At 40.2% G+C, this 17510-nt stretch overlaps 1 protein-coding gene across 2 annotated transcripts in view; it reads right to left on the bottom strand.

Annotated features, from left to right (window-relative positions):
* The window catches only part of LOC117439749 (MAM domain-containing glycosylphosphatidylinositol anchor protein 1), an 85048-nt gene that overhangs the window by 55253 nt on the left and 12285 nt on the right, over positions 1 to 17510 (bottom strand). For both annotated transcript variants that reach the window (XM_034075790.2, XM_034075808.2), the window contains exons 3-7: positions 13840 to 14097; positions 11553 to 11882; positions 10368 to 10667; positions 4351 to 4617; positions 4022 to 4170 (exon numbers count right to left, since the gene is read on the bottom strand). In XM_034075790.2, the coding sequence (XP_033931681.2) occupies positions 4022 to 4170; positions 4351 to 4617; positions 10368 to 10667; positions 11553 to 11882; positions 13840 to 14097 (1304 nt within the window). The remainder of the gene's footprint in view (positions 1 to 4021; positions 4171 to 4350; positions 4618 to 10367; positions 10668 to 11552; positions 11883 to 13839; positions 14098 to 17510) is intronic.

The following is a 17510-nucleotide window of genomic DNA, read 5'->3' as shown; positions in this document are numbered from 1 at the left end:
AAAGCGAGAGAGAGGAGCACAAGTGGGAGCGTGAAGACTGAGGGATGGAAAAGGAAGTATTAGAACATTGGAAGAGATGGTGTGTGTGTGAAAGATATTGGACGATGGACAGAGGACAAAGGAAGAGGGAACAAGAGAGAGGTAGAGCGAGAGATTTCAGAGAGCTGATGCATGCGATCAAATGTGCATAGGCCAGTGCTCATGTTCGGTCTCCCTGTAGAGTCTTACTTAATGAGGTAAGCAGCCAAGTCTTAAAGGAGGAGGGGAATTAGCCATTCATCCGCACAAAAGCAAGCTGGCAGACCCAGCATTTCCCCTATTGCAGTGTCTCAAACACAGACATGCACACACACCTACCAGCTAGTTGTGTATAATTCACTATTATCCTTCCTGTCTTCTGACTCAAGGCCAGTCATCTATGAATAGATGTTTGAAACAAAACAAGAGGGTGGCCTGAGGTTGCTCTCCTGTTGTGGACAAAGGCTACACACTTTGTTCAGGGGCCCGCTCAGAGGGCCTAAATAACGGTTTAAAGGAGGGGTTTGGTTGGGGTTAGAAGAAAAGTATTTGAGTTTCTGGAAGATCAAATCCTTATAATCAGCCGTAATATCGGTCATTACTAGTAGCATTAGTCAGTCAGTTTTTAAACAGTATTTATGTGTTTATAGAACAGCTATGTATATGTTAACTGTGACAAATACAATCTATACGATATATCTCCCTGGGAGAATTGGTTTTGTTTACAGGCAAAAAAGCTGATTTAAGGTGATGTTAGTGCGATGTTGTAAGAGGTTATTTAAGTGTAAGGTAATTCTAAATTCAAGTTTGTGACTGCGAGACTAATTAAACACCACTCACAGGCTGTGAAAAGGAAGTCACATCAATTCAAAGTCAATCATTTGAGGCAAATATGAAATATGGAAACAAAACCTGTGCTCTCTTAAACCAACTAGAGAAATGAGAGACGTTGGTCTGGTCTTGTTAGTGGTTACAACACCGTGAACACGCTTTTGTCTGGCTCTCCAAATTAGAATCTTGCAGAGACAGCAAAGTCATGTGGACGTATGTTAAAAGTTTGAAAGGATGGTTAGGCATAACCTTAGTTCGGGGGAAATCAAGCGCAACCCCTTAATGGGGCATTTTAGGGCCTGCATCTCATCTTTACACCTCTGAGTACTGAAGAGTGGACAATGGAGTCCGCATTTGATAGGACTGAGTGATGAGAGCTGACGGAGATTGCTACGCATGACAAGGGGGAACAAGAAGAGAGGAGCACATATGAGAGGGGAGAAGAAGGAACCGAAGAATGGAAAAAAATATATGTCTACCTTTATTTATGTTTTGATAATGGGCCCAATTTGATGAGCAAACAACAATGTCCATTTTATCTTTTTATTCTCTTTGCTTTGGTGCACAATAAGTTATGTTTGGCCCTGCTCCCATTTCTATCCATTCTGATATATTGAAAGCCTTATAAGATGTGCTTATTGCAGGTAGATTTCTGTAAACAGCGGACCTCTATACAACATCTTTTTAACAATTGGTAGGAATTGCATCAGAGTAATCTGGAAGTAAATGGGTTATTTTAAGGTAAAAACAAATAAAGCTAGAAGAGAGGAGAGGAGAGGAGAGGAGAGGCTGTGAAATTGTTGTAATTCAGTTCAGGTCTCCATTGATTGACTACACACGCCGGACACTGCCCAAGCTCATAAAGCCTCATGTTTACTTAGCTACATACTCCCCTCTTCAAGGACTTGTGCGTTTGTGTGTTTGCCATACACAAGTTGTTAGTCTGTTCAGTGAAGGTGATACCAAACCTAATAAATAAACCATGTGACCAAAATGTGCCTTGGGCTGAACCAGAAGTTAGCTAGTTGCTACATGTGTGCTACATGTGAGTGCATGTGTATTGGCTAGCTGTGCGTACTGTACTGTCAACCCAGTCTCACGGCATTTCGTGTTCACCAACACGATTTTTAATCTATTGATTCGTGTTGCACAGCACGATTTTAAAAGCAGTGTATTTCTACTGGTAACGTGTTTCGTGCCTGCAGGCTGCAGCACGTCTTTTTCTCCGGTCGGGTCGTGGAAGACCGGAAGCTGTGTGGTTAATAAAAACATGTTCTTACTCAATATCAAGCCACAGTTATTGCTTTTATTTTAAATCGTATAATTTCGGACTTTTGTTGCCGTCTGTGAGGAAAATAAATGGGGCTCAAATATGGCTATTTTGCACATCCCTTTCAAGATGTTCAAAGGTTTATTGACATATCATACACAACTACGGTGTAGTTATGCAATGAATGAAACACTTGGGTCACAGGTTCCTCAACAGTGCATTACAAGACATCTATCAATATGTGTGTACCTCCACCATTAAACTGTCATATTCTGCACATTTCGTATTCTATCTACATACATAAGAGTATAATCCATATGTATAATCTCAGTTAAAATAAGTGCTTCAACATAGTTAACATTGCAGGAAAGCTATATATTAGACGTTAATTACTTTGTCAGGCTTAATATTTAATATTTAATGTTTAAATAAAGGTTAATCCGTTTTTCTGTTTTGCACCTCCTCCTATTAATATCTGTGTACATCCTGCACTAAACTGTTTTATTGTAGAGATCACTTATAGTATCTTCTTGATTTTTTATATTCTATATTTCTATATTTATACTTTCCCCCTATGAAAGTATGTACTCTTAATATTTTTTTAATCAAATATAACACATAAAAACAATAATTCAATAACGTGCTTTAACCACTAGGAGGTGCACACAAGGTACACACAGCCATAATAACTTTGTATTATTAGTGTGTATGTACAACATCTGAAGATGTATAGTTTTATGCATGCTTTCACATCATTTTACAGCATATTGCTATACTATTTCAGACTCAGTATTTACATTCAAAGAAAATCAGTAATATCTTTAAAAACTACAGTCCTTTTATATCAGCTGTGCACCGTTATGGTGTAAATATAACCTATCTATGAATTAGATCAAATGTAAAAGTCAGCCGAATTAGTGTTGATACTGCAAGGAGACGTATTGTGTGAAGAGAAATTGAAGATGTTGTTTAATTGTTGATATATTTATGATCCACGTCAAGTATTCAGTTTCGGCGCCATTTCTTCCAGTTTTTCCAAAGGTCTTCTCATCAGGGCTCTCTAAATAAAGAACTACGGCAGATCTGTAATATGTAATGCAGCCGAACCGTGTATTACAATGCCGTTATGTGATGACTTTCAAAGAGAAAAGCAAGAGCACTCGGAATTAAGTATTATTTTATACTTTTAAAATGTTTTCCGGATTTCATATAATATAAACACCAACTCCCAGCATGCATTGCGGCTAACACATCCAATCAGAGAGCTTAAAACCATAGCTGAGGATCTTGGGTAATCGCTCGAAATGCCTACGTCTGTTTCCGGTTATATTTATTTTGAAATTCAGTTCCTGACGGACGCCAAAAAAGCCCGAGATTATGGAATCAAACCAATAAATAAAAGCAAAGATAATTGTGTGTTATTGGTGAGTAAATAACAGTGTGTTATTTTGAAAAGAATAACAAATTAGAAGGAAAAAAAGATTTAAAAAATACAGATTTCAGTATCCTGAGGCTCTGAGCCCCATTTATTTTCCAAAAGTCCGAAATTATACGATTTAAAATAAAAGCAATAACTGTGGCTTGATATTGAGTAAGAACATGTTTTTATGAACCACACAGCTTCCGGTCTTCCACGACCCGACCGGAGAAAAAGACGTGCTGCAGCCTGCAGGCACGAAACACGTTACCAGTAGAAATACATTGCTTTTAAAATCGTGCTGTGCAACACGAAAAAAAGGGGCAAATCGTGATGGTGAACACGAATCAATAGATTAAAAATCGTGTTGGTGAACACGAAATGCCGTGAGACTGGGTTGGTACTGTATGTACATGTGCTTTCATAGGCTTGCATGCATGGGAGTGTGGGATGTATACCTATGTATATGTGCAGTATTCCTTTACCTTTCGAACATTAATCCAGTAACCTATGATACGATCCGTGGCCTCAGGATCTCTCTGTGTCCACTGCAGGTTGTAGGAATAGTTGTTTCCTTTTTGAATTCGCACTGGGTTGGGTGTGTCGAAGTAAAACTCAGCATTGTAGGGTTGTGCTGTGAGATGAGGGAGGGAGAGAGAACAACATATCATTGATACATTAATCATAAAGAACAGATAAATGCACCATGTTGAGCATGGCAGAGTTGGAGAGATGGATTACCAGTAGATACATTGATTTAGACAGATTATTTTCAGGTGTAGCAGTTCACAGTTGGCTCATGTCATTTGCTTACCAGAGACATTAAATGCACATGTTGATGTCCCTGCACTATTGGTGACTCGACACTCATACGAGCCGTTGTTGGTGGGGTCCAGCTTAAACTTCAGCTCTGGCTTCTCCTTAGTGTCTGGCATGGGCATGCGGATTATTTCGCCATTACGGAACCAGCGGATGTCTATAAGGCGTGTCGGGAATGAGCGAATCACCGTACACCTCAGGGTCACCATCTGATAGTTCCTTGAACGCACATCCGGGTCGCCTGGGTCCAGTATGGGAGGATCTGAGGAGACAACAGAATCGAGTTTCAGTTTACTTACAACGTTTGTTGATTTATACTGTTTAGCCTGCAATGTCAATAAATGTGACATTGCGAAATCGTCTATGTCAGTCTGTCGTAGCTAATAGCACAAACTACTGTAACCATCAACCTAATGTATTTCGTTCACATTAATGACTGTATGCTCGAGTCTAGGTCCTCTTGTGGTAACAGTGATTTACAAGTGTGCAAAAAGAGTTACTATTGACAGTTTGATAACGTAATTGACTGCTGGGCTGTATCCATGTAAAACTCATTATCAGTAATAATTTTCCATTTTCAAATCTATTTCCATCATAAAAGGAGAGATGGAGATAAACGGAAGAAGAACAGTTTGAAAAGGATATTTCAGCTAGAACTTTGAATAATGCAAAATGCACTGCAACGGTGTACATAAACACCACCATCAGCCATGTCCAATTATCTTTTTGCCCTCTGCAGTGAAGAATTCCTCACAGCGTTAGAAAACATTAGTTTTGACAAATAATCTGACTCAGAGCAACTGTTATTTCCACAAGGGATCAGGCATTTCTACAAGGCATAGTCCCAACACCGCTGCTATCCCATCCTAACCAGTTGTAATTAACCTGTAAGCAGGGATGTGTAGCTCTGCGGTTAATGACTGACTAGCTGTTGTTGCCCTGGGGTCAGCCCGGACACAAGACAGCCAAATGACTCTGCTACAAATCACAGCTTTTCACCCCTGGCAAATCATGTAGATAATAGATAAGGTTCTAATGACGGTATTGCCGGACTAACAGTGATGAGATCTGGTGTTAGGGCCCCGAGGGGTGAAGCAGCACGACTAGAGTCTCTTATGAATCAAGTTTGTCAGACACAGATATGTAATTAAGTCTAATCTGTGTTATGCCTGTAATATAGACGGAGAATGAGTTAGGGTAAGGAGGAGAGAAAGGGGGGGGTACTGTAAGGAGCAGGAGAGAAGACTGCACTGACTTACAGTAGCTGGATGTTTACTATTAACATTATTACATTATGATATGATTTATCATGCCAGTAAAGTTAAATTGATTGATTCTCATACTGTTTTCACATTCTCAAAAAGGTAAAGAAAAACAATAAACACAAAACTGCTGAGATTAATGAACACAAAGCTTATCAAATCTCTCATAGTGAACCTTTCACGGTTTAGTTTGTTCTGCTATAGCATGGCCAAACTGAATCCTTGTTGAGAATCACAGTTTGCCATTCTGTGTTTGCACTCCAGTCAGAGAACCGTGAGTAAGCACCTGCATGCTAACATGACTGGAAAACCACCAAATATGTCTCATCCCAACATGAGGATGCAACATACATACAGCTTCATACGTTTTTTTTATTTTAATGAGAATATAAATTGTGTTTCCAGTCAATATTATGTTTCCTGACCTCTTGAAATGGATGTGTTGCTTATACTTCCTGCAGCTACAACAGAAACAAGTGATGCAGCAGAGGAGTGAGTGGGAGGTCAAAGGTCAATGCAATCCTATAGACTGATTAGTGTATGGTCACATACCCGACTCCTGCTTAGAGACACACATATGCATATTGATGGCTGACTTTGAAAACAGGTGGCAAGGGTAAGGAAAAGCAGGCAAACTGTAGAGCGATGGTGATAGAAATAAAGGCGGGGGGGGGGGTTGTGAGCTGGTTTGTGAGCAGTTTATAAATCATTCGTTCCCCAGAAGAATTGGGAGGCAAGTTATTACAAACCCCTTACATGACCGTAAATATTAAATTCAACTATTATTTAAGTTCCTCAGCATTATGTCTCACTTTTTAAGTTGTGAAGCTTGTTTATTTTCAAATACATCTTTTCAAATTCTCTTGAGCATTTTCTCTCATTTGTTTGCTACTCATCGGGGACTCACTACACGACACTGCAATATTTTTCATCATCAGAAGACCATAATTTAAGTGAGCACACCTTCACTATCTGTCTTATCGAATGCAGAATGGATTCCATCTGGGAATGCAACACTGACCAAGCAAAACATGTACAGTACACAGAGAAAAAAATCAATTTACATGAGACTGAGAGAGGGAGGAGTTGGGACGAATGTAGAGAGAAACAGGTCTTGAAGAAGAGGACAATGAGGAAGACAAATGATAGGGAAAGTGCAGTGTGAAAGTGAGAGAAGTCGATGATTGAGTATGTGAGGTTGGGAGAGGATGGGAGAATGCAGGATGCAGAAAGGGAATGACAAGACAGAGAGAGGTGTTCTCTCAGTTAGCTGATTGATGATGATAGGAATGGCAATGAGGAAGAACAGCCACTTTTCTTAGAGGTAAAGTGGGCAAAGAAAGAAGGGATACCAGGAGAGAAGTGGGAATGGCTACAGTGGCAATAATCTGCATATCCTCCTAATTATATCTGCCATAAAAAATGAGAGCATGCATCCATTACTGTACATATATCTTATCCCACCATCTCGTGGTTAATGGAAGGAGGTAAAGCAAATCTGATTACATAAATAAAGTAAAATAGTGGTGGGGTGTAAAGAGGGGCAGTGGGAGAGGAAGAGTGAAAAGATTTGTTTTTACACACTTTTGTTGTCCTTAGCTAAACACTTTTAACATCGCCAATCTGTTTCTCTCTTGTTCCATCTTTCTAACCTACTAATCACACATTTTGTAACTTCTTGCCATCCCTATCCCTGATTCAAGCTATCTCTAAACACCGTTTCTCTCTCTTTTCATCTGTCCTGCTCATGTATCTGTCTCATCTCTCTGTTTCCCTCTCCGTCCAGAGTGGGGTGGCCACCTGGTCCATTAATCAGACTTGGCCAGAGAGGACAGCAGAGCATAGTGTTGCCCTTCCGCCCCGCCTGCATTAGCAAGCCCCGTAAATCCTTCTTGAAGAGGAGAGGAGATAAGAGGAGAGGAGAGGAGATACGAGGAGAGGATAGGAGAGGAGAGTTGAGGAGAGTTGAGGAGAGGAGGAGAGGAGAGGAGAGGAGAGGAGAGGAGAGGAGAGGAGAGGAGAGGAGACAGTAGAAAAGGGGAGATGTAATTTGGGGGTTTTCATCAAGAATTTCAGTGGGAAATTGGTCCAAGAACAGGCTGTGTACTCTCAGGCAAACACACAGTTGGTTGTGATCTTCAGTAAAATAAATAATCTTAACATTACATTAAAACATACATGTACTGCTTAGTGGCTATTGGTTCTTCTGGTTGTTTGGCAACTTAACAAATGCACCTATACTGTAGCAGCAATGACTCTGACTCCTTACACATGTCACCATATTTTTCAAGATTCAAGATTCTAAAATATATAATATATATAATTTAAATATATATAATTGAATTACATATAATTCAAATATACATAAATATAATATACTACAATATGTACAGGGTTTTATACACAGTCTTAATATATTCAGATATATTGACAATATTATCCATATAGATTAACTTTTGTTAAGATTATTCAGACATAATAAATGTTGAATTTCTGAGTTTATCAGCACTTTGGTTGAAAAAGGACACGTTTCATAACTCCAGTTCCTTAATGAATACAGTCCTTAGCCTTTCATCTCCCTCTCTCTTTGAGTCATTAGTTAAAGGTGGGGTAGGTAAGTTTCAGAAACCGGCTTGAGTGCACTAACATTTGAAATTACACAGCCGAAAAGAATCCGCCCCTTCCTTCAGACTTCCTTACAGAGCACCTCCTCCAACACACATGAACGCGCACATGACGTCAGCAGACAGGTGAAAGTGGCCGCCTGTTGCTGGCGAGTCATTGAAGTACTGCTGCAATGCACGCCCAATGACGGCACGCCCAATGAGGGCACGCCCAATGACGGCCCGCCCAATGAGGGCACGCCCAATGACGGCACGCCCAATGACGGCACGCCCAATGAGGGCACGAGATACATTTGTGCGTGCACGAGATGGAAGGCTGACAGACAGGGCGGCAAAGCCCGGATTGGTTGTACTTTTTACAGTACTACCGCTTCCACAGATGACATTTTTTTATGGATTTTTTGTCAAAGCACTTCAGATATTCATTGCTATCGGGATGTTAAGAGCATTCCATGGAATATAACAAAAAGTGTATCTCGAGCCGGTTTCTGAAACTTACCTACCCCACCTTTAAGTATTAGATGTACTGCTCTTTCTTTTTGTATCCTTGTGTAATTGTTATATCTTGTACATTGTATTACTTTAATTAATTGCAGCCTAAAAGGCCTGACCTTGTGCACACGAGGAGGGTGCTGAAAGGGTTGAATTGAGTACTTGCGTCCTGTTAACATACATTTATTGAATAAAACCGAGCACTTACCAATGCAATAATACACTGCTGTGACACACAGCAGGTTCCAATCTATATCTTTTTTTTTAACTCAACTCCCTAGTTTTGTATGTATTTTATTTTCAAATGTTTTTATTAAATATGTTTATTAGATAACTTTTAATAATTCAATTGTGAAGCACCTTGAGATGACGTTGTTTTTAAAGTGTGCTATACACATAAAATGTATTATTAATATTATTATTATGTTCAACTAATAAATGTTTGATACAACTTAAGTGCTTAAAAGTGTGTGTCCGTGTTTATTCCGAATACTAGGGTGATGCAACTAAGAAGGTCAGCCTCAACCAACGCTCTCTGAGGATTATGTCTGCAATGTTTGATTTTACATACTGGTTACGAGATGCTTAATAAAGAACATCCAGTGCTAGTTTATACCTAGATGAGGCAAATAATGTATTTGTAACCTACTGCTATTCTGTTTTTCAGGAAGCAGAACAGTTAGTTTCTGTAAAATACATGTTTTTCAGTATCAGTTTCACTATAAGTTGGAAAGTGCTCAAAGTCAGTAACAGCAGGGGATGTACATGCAGATGTGGGTGCCAAGTGATTTTACCTAGACTATGTGCACATTTTTTAGATAGAAACATTTAAATCAAATGTGTCCCGTGAAGCTCTCCACAGTCACTAGCGCCATTACAATCCAAACAAAGTGGGTAACCTTTTGGGAATGGAGACGGCATTACAATTGTGTGTTCTTTTAGCAAAACAGCTCTCATTCCTTACTCAAAGCCCATCCTGCGGGAGATTTATAATGACAGTCCCGTCTGGAGTGTTCACGAAGTGGAAGGGAAAGGTATAGAGAACACAGCCTTAAAGCCATCGAGTAGTGTCCTCATTTTCTTTTACACTCCCTTTTTGCACTCTTTACATTACAATACATTTTTTTGTATCTGTTTTTAGGGCTTTGAGGAAATTGTGACGATTATGCCACAATTGAGTGTGGAGCAAAAATAAAAGTGTTTTAAGGGATCTCTGATATTACCATAACAACAAAGAAATTGTTTTAAGGTGTATAGAGGCCTATGCAAAAGGTACCATTAGGAATAACTTTGTTTGAATTATGTCTGTTAGAGCTTTTAAACTATTATTTTCATTAAAAAAATAAGTATATATCACACTTATTTTACACATTGCTACTGCATATTTTATATTTCCTAAGTTTAGCTCAAATGACTAATTAATGATACCTATGGGATCATCATCAAGTTTTATATTATCCTGTCTTATCTTAATAGTAGACTAAATGCAGCAGAAACAGTATTTAAAAGCAGCTCTAACCAATCTGGATTCATTTACATTGACACACATGCAAGTGACCCTGTCCTTCTGCTGCTTGACGAGCAGTTTTGTATGTTGTTGTAGTTTGAGTTGTTATTATCTGATGCACACTTACACTGCACATTGAGTTGGACCTGTGCCTCCCTGCGTTTGATGTTAAGTCCGTTGTACGGAGCAGTCTGGCAGCGGTACGCCCCCATCATGTCCCGGCTCACATTCCTTAGCATCAAGCGGCCATCAAGTGTCTCTATCGTGGTTGCCCCTGATGACATTAGCAGGTCTTTTTCCATCCGTGACCACAGTATAGGTGGACGGGGTTTGCCTTCTACCACCAAGCACACCAGGTCGATGTTACCTCCCTCCCGAACGTTCACCACCTGACCTCCTGGTGGAAGAGCCAACACTGGAGGAGAGACTGCAGGGAAGGAAAGGGCAGGGTTAGAAAGAAAATAATAGAGAGAAAAGTGTAAATACACTCTCTACATAAACAGAAAGAACCATCGATTATGTAATTTACTTTTTTTTTACAATTACACAAACTGCTGCAATAAAGGGAAACAATATTCATACAATTTGCATTACAAAAAAGCCAAAGGAAATTCTTATTTATTGTAGCTTGTTAGTCTAGTAAAAAAGGTATAATCTGTCCAGGGACTTCAGATGAAAAATAGCCTCTTGGCTAACTCTGGCACATTTCCACAAATGTTGATTAATGTGCACTGTCCCTGTTAAAATAAATGAATAAATAAAAGTATAGATAAGAATAATTCAATTTCAGAATAAACAACATATAAAATGAACAATTGACTGGAAAAAAGGGCTATATGTTACTGTTTAATAACTCTAGATGGGACATGACTTAACAATGACAGATGATGTGAACAGAGAGACTGTAAAATAGAGACAGACGGGGAATACAAATAAATGAAATAAACTGAAATTTACCACGCTAATGTTATTGGAGAATCACAGTTTAAAGCAACACAGGAACAGTAAAAAAAGATAACTGCTCAGTAATTAAGTGCGCACATTATAATTACCGGTAACCACAAATAAAGCACACAAACGCACAGTTACACAAAGCCCTAAAACAAATTGACAGTGACTGTGTGTTCAGATCTGGATGCAGTCAGCTTTAAAACAAAAATCCTTCAAAAACATGCCTCGAACCATCGTCATCGTCATCGTCATCTGACTAATCAAAGGATGTTTGGAGCACATTAACTGACAGAGAGACAGTAATGGAAGTTTGTCCCGGTCTGACAGCGATAACACATGAAAAATGAACGGAAAACCTCACCACTGTTCTGAGAGATGTTGACATCCACACGCAGCTCTGGCACCCTGCTGCCGGGGAAGTTCGCCACACAGCTGTAGGTAGCCAAGTCTCTGAACTTCATGTCAACAATCTCCAAGCTACTGGTGCCGGGTGCCATGTCTGGATCACTGCGCAACAAGATCAGGCTATCCGAGTTGAAAACAGGTGCACCGTTCTTGTACCAGGTGTAGTTGACCTTGTCCTGTGGGGTGGCATCAACATGGCACGACAGCTTGAGGTCCCGACCCATCTGGATGGTCTCGCTGTCCTTGTTGGAGTCTGGTGTTATCTGGAAGGTCAGGTTACTCATTGCTGTGTGTGTGGGGTGAAGAAGCAGAGAGCAGAACCAGTTAAATAGAGGGTACAGTGTCAGGCTGTCTGTGCTGGAGACTTGGGTAACATCCCTGCTGAAGGGACTATTGAAGGAATGAATATGAAGATAGTTAAAATATATTTTCCTACTCCTTACATACTTGCACTTAATCTCCATAATCTTTCACTTTGTCAAAAAGGTATCTTTAATATAAAGCACCTCATGGAACTAATTCACATTCTACAAGGGATGTTTAATTTAACACACACATACCTTTTGCCACTTAAATACAGAACTTAGGCAATAACTTATTGCAGCATTATGTAGAATTAAAGCTACCAGATGGTAGCCAGGTAGTCCAAACTCAGAGGGTGGTGTGCTTTTAAAAAAATGTGAGTGAGTGAGCGAGCTAGTTAGTTAGTTAGTTAGTTAGTTGGTTGGTTGGTTGGTTTGTTAGTTTGTTAACTAGTTAGGCCAGTCTTGGAGCAACGAAGGGGGCGTGGCGTTGATAAAACATATGTGTCCTTGTACTCCATGATTATTATACAGTATGTATATGTTTATTAATCTCTCCATTACCTTTTTTTATTTCAACATTTGCTGGACATATTTTTCTAACGCCAATACCGTTCTTTAAGTGTGTTGAATACAAACAACCTTTCGATTTGACAAGATAGTGCACTTAGTTTTGACAGAATGGTTATTGAGAGATAATGAGAGTAAAAAAGCAATTAAAAGAAAAAAGGATGGACGTAGGAGGAGGGAAGATGCCTAATACAGAACAGAAGATGAGTTTGTGACAAGCATGAAAGGCATTAGGAGGGGGCAGCCTGGCAAAAGAAAACCAAAGGGAAAAGGAAATTGAAGACGAAAGAGAGAAAGAAAGAGAGGAAAAAAACTAATTGTGAAAGAGGGAGAGACAAAAGCAGACAGAAACAGAATACAATAACAAGGGGAGAGGAGGAGAGGTGGGGAACAAAATCAAGGACAAAGAGTAACTCTCATACTGTCACATTTCATTTTCAGTTTCAAAGGCTGAGTTTCCCCAACAGATTTCCATGTTGAATACAAAACAGCTCTCTGTATCCCCACTAAGGGGAGAGACAGGCGGCGAGGACGAGAGGAGGGCTTGATTTAAACTCCTTTCGAGCTTGTTAACAAGATGCTTGGGTGGAGATATGGATATGAAGCAGTGACCATATGTTTAAGATGATCCTGCAGCTTCACCTGGTTAGTGTGGATACAATGTTGTATGTGCATGTGATGTGTCTCTAGCCATGTGCATTTGAAACTGTGTCACATTCCTACCTGAAAATATGTATGCACTCATTAAACACAAGTGTGTGTGTGTGTGTGTGTGTGTGTGTGTGTGTGTGTGTGTGTGTGTGTGTGTGTGTGTGTGTGTGTGTGTGTGTGTGTGTGTGTGTGTGTGTGTGTGTGTGTGTGTGTGTGTGTGTGTGTGTGTGTGTGTGTGTGTGTGTGTGTGTGTGTGTGTGTGTGTGTGTGTGTGTGTGTGTGTGTGTGTGTGTGTGTGTGTGTGTGTGTGTGTGTGTGTGTCTCATTCGCCGTCTTACCACCTGTGCTGGTGTGACGATGCGTTCAGGCCCATTAAGCTAACAAGAGAAACCCATCCAGCATACGTTCTCTACAGTGTTAACTAACAGAAGAGACTGTCGCTAATTGCTTCCACTCCAGTCTAACTAATTGGAGTGAATAAAGATGATTAAAAGGGACTAAAAATAGCCAGAGGGGAGGGAAAATGGAAAGCTTCTGTTTTAATGGCAGGGGAATTAGAAAAAGAGCGATACTTAACCCGCCTATTCTGACAAGATTCACATCAGCTCTCTTTAATGATGGATCAACCGCAAGCGTGTCACACACCTCACACACCACACACTCACACACACACACACACACACACACACACACACACACACACACACACACGTTACTCACTCCTGACAACCAGATTGACGTTCTTGCGGGCCTGGTTGCCCACGTTGTTGTAAGCCGTACAGTTGTAGAAACCAGCGTCAGTCGGTGTGACCGCCCGCAGATTGAGCGTTGGCCCTCGAACTTGTGCGCTGAGGGGAAGGGGCGACCACCTCAGGGTGGGGAGGGGGAAACCTGCCGTCACCTCACAGGTTAGGAGCACATCCTGCCCGGGGTCCACCACCACCGTGTCGTTCACTGACAGCCGGATCATTGGGGGAGCTGAGAGGGAAAACACAGGAGAGAAAAAAGGATTACATGAGGCTCAACACATTTCCTCTGTGGTTATGTACAATAGTTGTTTTTCTTGAGTTTCGCAACTCTTGTACAAGATTGGTGGTTATTACTGGTGTCATGCTGACACCTACAGTTACCTCTGTTTCTGCACAAGATGAAGGAAGGTTTCTCAGTGGGATTGCAGGATGGTTACAGGATTTTGCATGTAGTGATGACATTATTTTAAAGTGAAAAGGGGAGTATTTGTCAATGTGGGTGTGTGAGTATAATATAATGCACAGAAAAACGAATTCCTTCAATATTAGGTTCTGCTCTAACAAGCAGGCCTACCAGTTTTCTTGTTTATTATAAAGTTAATATACATGTATCCAGAGGTGGGATGTAACTAAGTTCATTCACCCAAGTATTGATATACTTGTACTTGAGTTTTTACATTGTATGCTACTTTGTATTTCTACTCCACTACAATTCAGGGGTGAATTGTGTACTTTAACTCCACATTTTTTATTTGATACCTTTAGTTACTTGAAATGGGCCAATCTTCAAAATGAGTAATTTAAGTATATTTTGATGAAAATACTTTTGTACTTTTACATGTAACAAAGTATTCCTACACTCTGGTACTTCTACTTTTGCTCAAGTACAAGATCTGATTACTTTTCACATCTCTGGATGTATCAAGCTCAACCCTTGCTTGATTTATGAATCTAAAGAAAAACAAGCAAAACCTGACCTTCATAAAAATAAGCAAACAAAAGCTGTTCATGTTCTCTAATGTTACGTTTTGTCATTTGTTCTGACTGCAAATGTAATGCAGTGTAAGTGTTATTGTGTGTCTCATTACACACTAATCAGTATTTGAAGGTAATTCATGGCTTGTCCCCCTGCTTTCTCATGCCCCTTATCTTCCCAAAGCTACCGTGTATTTTCCTATGACTGCTCTAACAGGAAAAGTACAGGATGACCCAAAATGCAACTACAGAGGTAGAAAAACATCCTGTTGCCAGACAAAGATCGATTGGACCCAAGCAGTTTCAAATACAAAAAAGGGCAGAGCAGTGGGAACGAGGGCCACAAACACTATGAACGCAAGGAAGGAGGGCATTAGAGACAGGACTGGAGCAGGAAAGGGGGGAAAGGGCCAAAAGGAAGAAAATATGAATCTTCTAAAAGGTGTTTTGGAGAGAGAGAGAGAGAGAGAGAGAGAGAGAGAGAGAGAGAGAACAGAAAAACAAACATTAACACACACATACCTTGATAAATAAAGGGCATTAACAGTCACATTTAAAACATAAAAAGAGATTACTTAGTTGAGTACTCATAAAACAGCTTTCTTGTTAAACCACTAAATGGTTTTACTGGCATACTTTGCCCATAATAATTCCAGCAAATTGGGTTTGTGGTTAAGCATCTGTTTGTTAAACAGGGCGCTTAATATTGCATATATTAGTATAATATTCATTTGTATATTAAGCATCGGACTGAGCCATTGAAACCCTCTACATCACATAGGTGCAATGCTACCTGCAGCATCTTGTAATAGTTCTTCTGGATATCACGGGGTGTCAGTGGGGTGAGAGCAGTGAGCAAAATGTCACCTGTTTAAATCCCTCAAGTGGCTACAAAACGTTTTTGTTGGAGTAATATTTGAACTCTCCTCCTCTCTCATCAACTGCTGTAAAAACCACCCTGGGGCAAAGCAGTCAAGCCTCAGTTTTTCAACCAGAGCTGCTTCACTGGCCACGAGTTACTAATCTGTGCTGGTACTGTTGAGCTCTGTGGTGCGAAGTCATGTCTGTGTGTTTAGCTCTGCCATCTTATGTAAGGAATGTGTAGCAGCATAAAAGACGCAAAAACAAGGTACTGTAATTGTATTCTGTTTTAAATGAAGTTTGTCAACCTGCCTCTATGATTAATGTACATACTCCCTATTACACTGCCACGTCGACAGGATAGTAATGTCGGTTTTCCTGTAGGAGGTCTGTAAGACATCACGCAGCAGGTTGTATGATAACCATATATATATTGTTTAGCTGTGGAGGCATAAAGAAGCATTGCTCTGTTGAGACACTCCCAGGGTTATGTCATACTTGGCTACTGAGCTTGTGGAGCACATTTTCCAAATTATTCTAAATATTAATTTAAAGGAAACACCAATACACACAAACACACACACACACACACGCACGCACAAAAACACACACACACACGCACACACAAACACACACGCACGCACGCACGCACACACACACACACACACACACACACACACACACACACACACACACACACACACACACACACACAGTAAAGAGCTAGAGCTACTGTACCAACACCTTCTTTATTTGCGACTGTGAATTCATTCCAATTCAGCGGATGAAGAAAGCTGAAAGAGGCTTACATTCTCTAATAGGTTTAGACGCTTGTAGACAATAAACAAATCCAACCTCAGAGTCAGAGCCAGGTGAGCCAAGTGCAACCTGAGTAAAAAATTATCTGCTGCAAAATGTGAAGGCGGTTCCTCTTTCTACCATTTCTCAATACTTTTGATAGGGTGCCTGAGACAAGAAAGGGCCTTGAGGATACAGTATTGTGAACTTCCATATTCCATGTCTCGTGATAATCCTGTAAATATTCATAAAGCAAGTTTTCAGCTGTATAGATAATGTTTAATGAGCCTTTGAGTCTTGAACCTGCTTAGTATCAGAGGTGAAACGATTATAATTATTATCTTTCTGTACAATTATCTTATAATCTCTCCTTTTGATGGTCATTTGCATTTGCTTATTCCATTGAGACGAATGAGAGTAAAGTAGTATAATAATAGTAAATATTTGTATTATAGCAAATATTATCTCTGCGTATGCTTGCCTGGTTAATGAATCACTCGTGTGTAATGCTTTGTGTGTGTTTTTTGAAAAAATAGCTGTATCTATACATTCGGCGCTTTCACACCAAGTACTTTGCCATACTTAGTTCTGATGAACTCTTTAGTTCTGATGAACTAAAGAGCAGATCGCGTTCACACCGGAATGAGTCCCTGAGGGAGGATTAGTCAAATGAAGCCGCTGACGTCACTTCTTCTTCTTCTGCTTTGGATTTACTGGCAGGCCGCAAACAACTTCACGGCCTATACATGAGAGTAACAAATGCGTCACTTCCGGGCAAAAATAACGGCTCCGCCCACTTTTGGGGGAAAACAACGTTGTCAGTTGAACGGCGGTCAATACAAATTCTGAAGTTTTTGCCAATCCGATCAGAAATGTAAGAAAACCGGAGATTTTTGTAACATCTACGTCACTTTACGGCCCCGCCCACTTTTGGGGGAAACAACGCTGTCATTTGAATGGCGATCGAGCCTGAAGCCACAGAGCTCTTCCTTTACTGTCCTTTCTTCT

The sequence above is a fragment of the Pseudochaenichthys georgianus genome, chromosome 3 (assembly GCF_902827115.2).
Source record: "Pseudochaenichthys georgianus chromosome 3, fPseGeo1.2, whole genome shotgun sequence".
In the NCBI taxonomy this organism is placed as follows: Eukaryota; Metazoa; Chordata; class Actinopteri; order Perciformes; family Channichthyidae; genus Pseudochaenichthys; species Pseudochaenichthys georgianus.
This window is presented reverse-complemented; position numbering and strand designations above follow the sequence as displayed.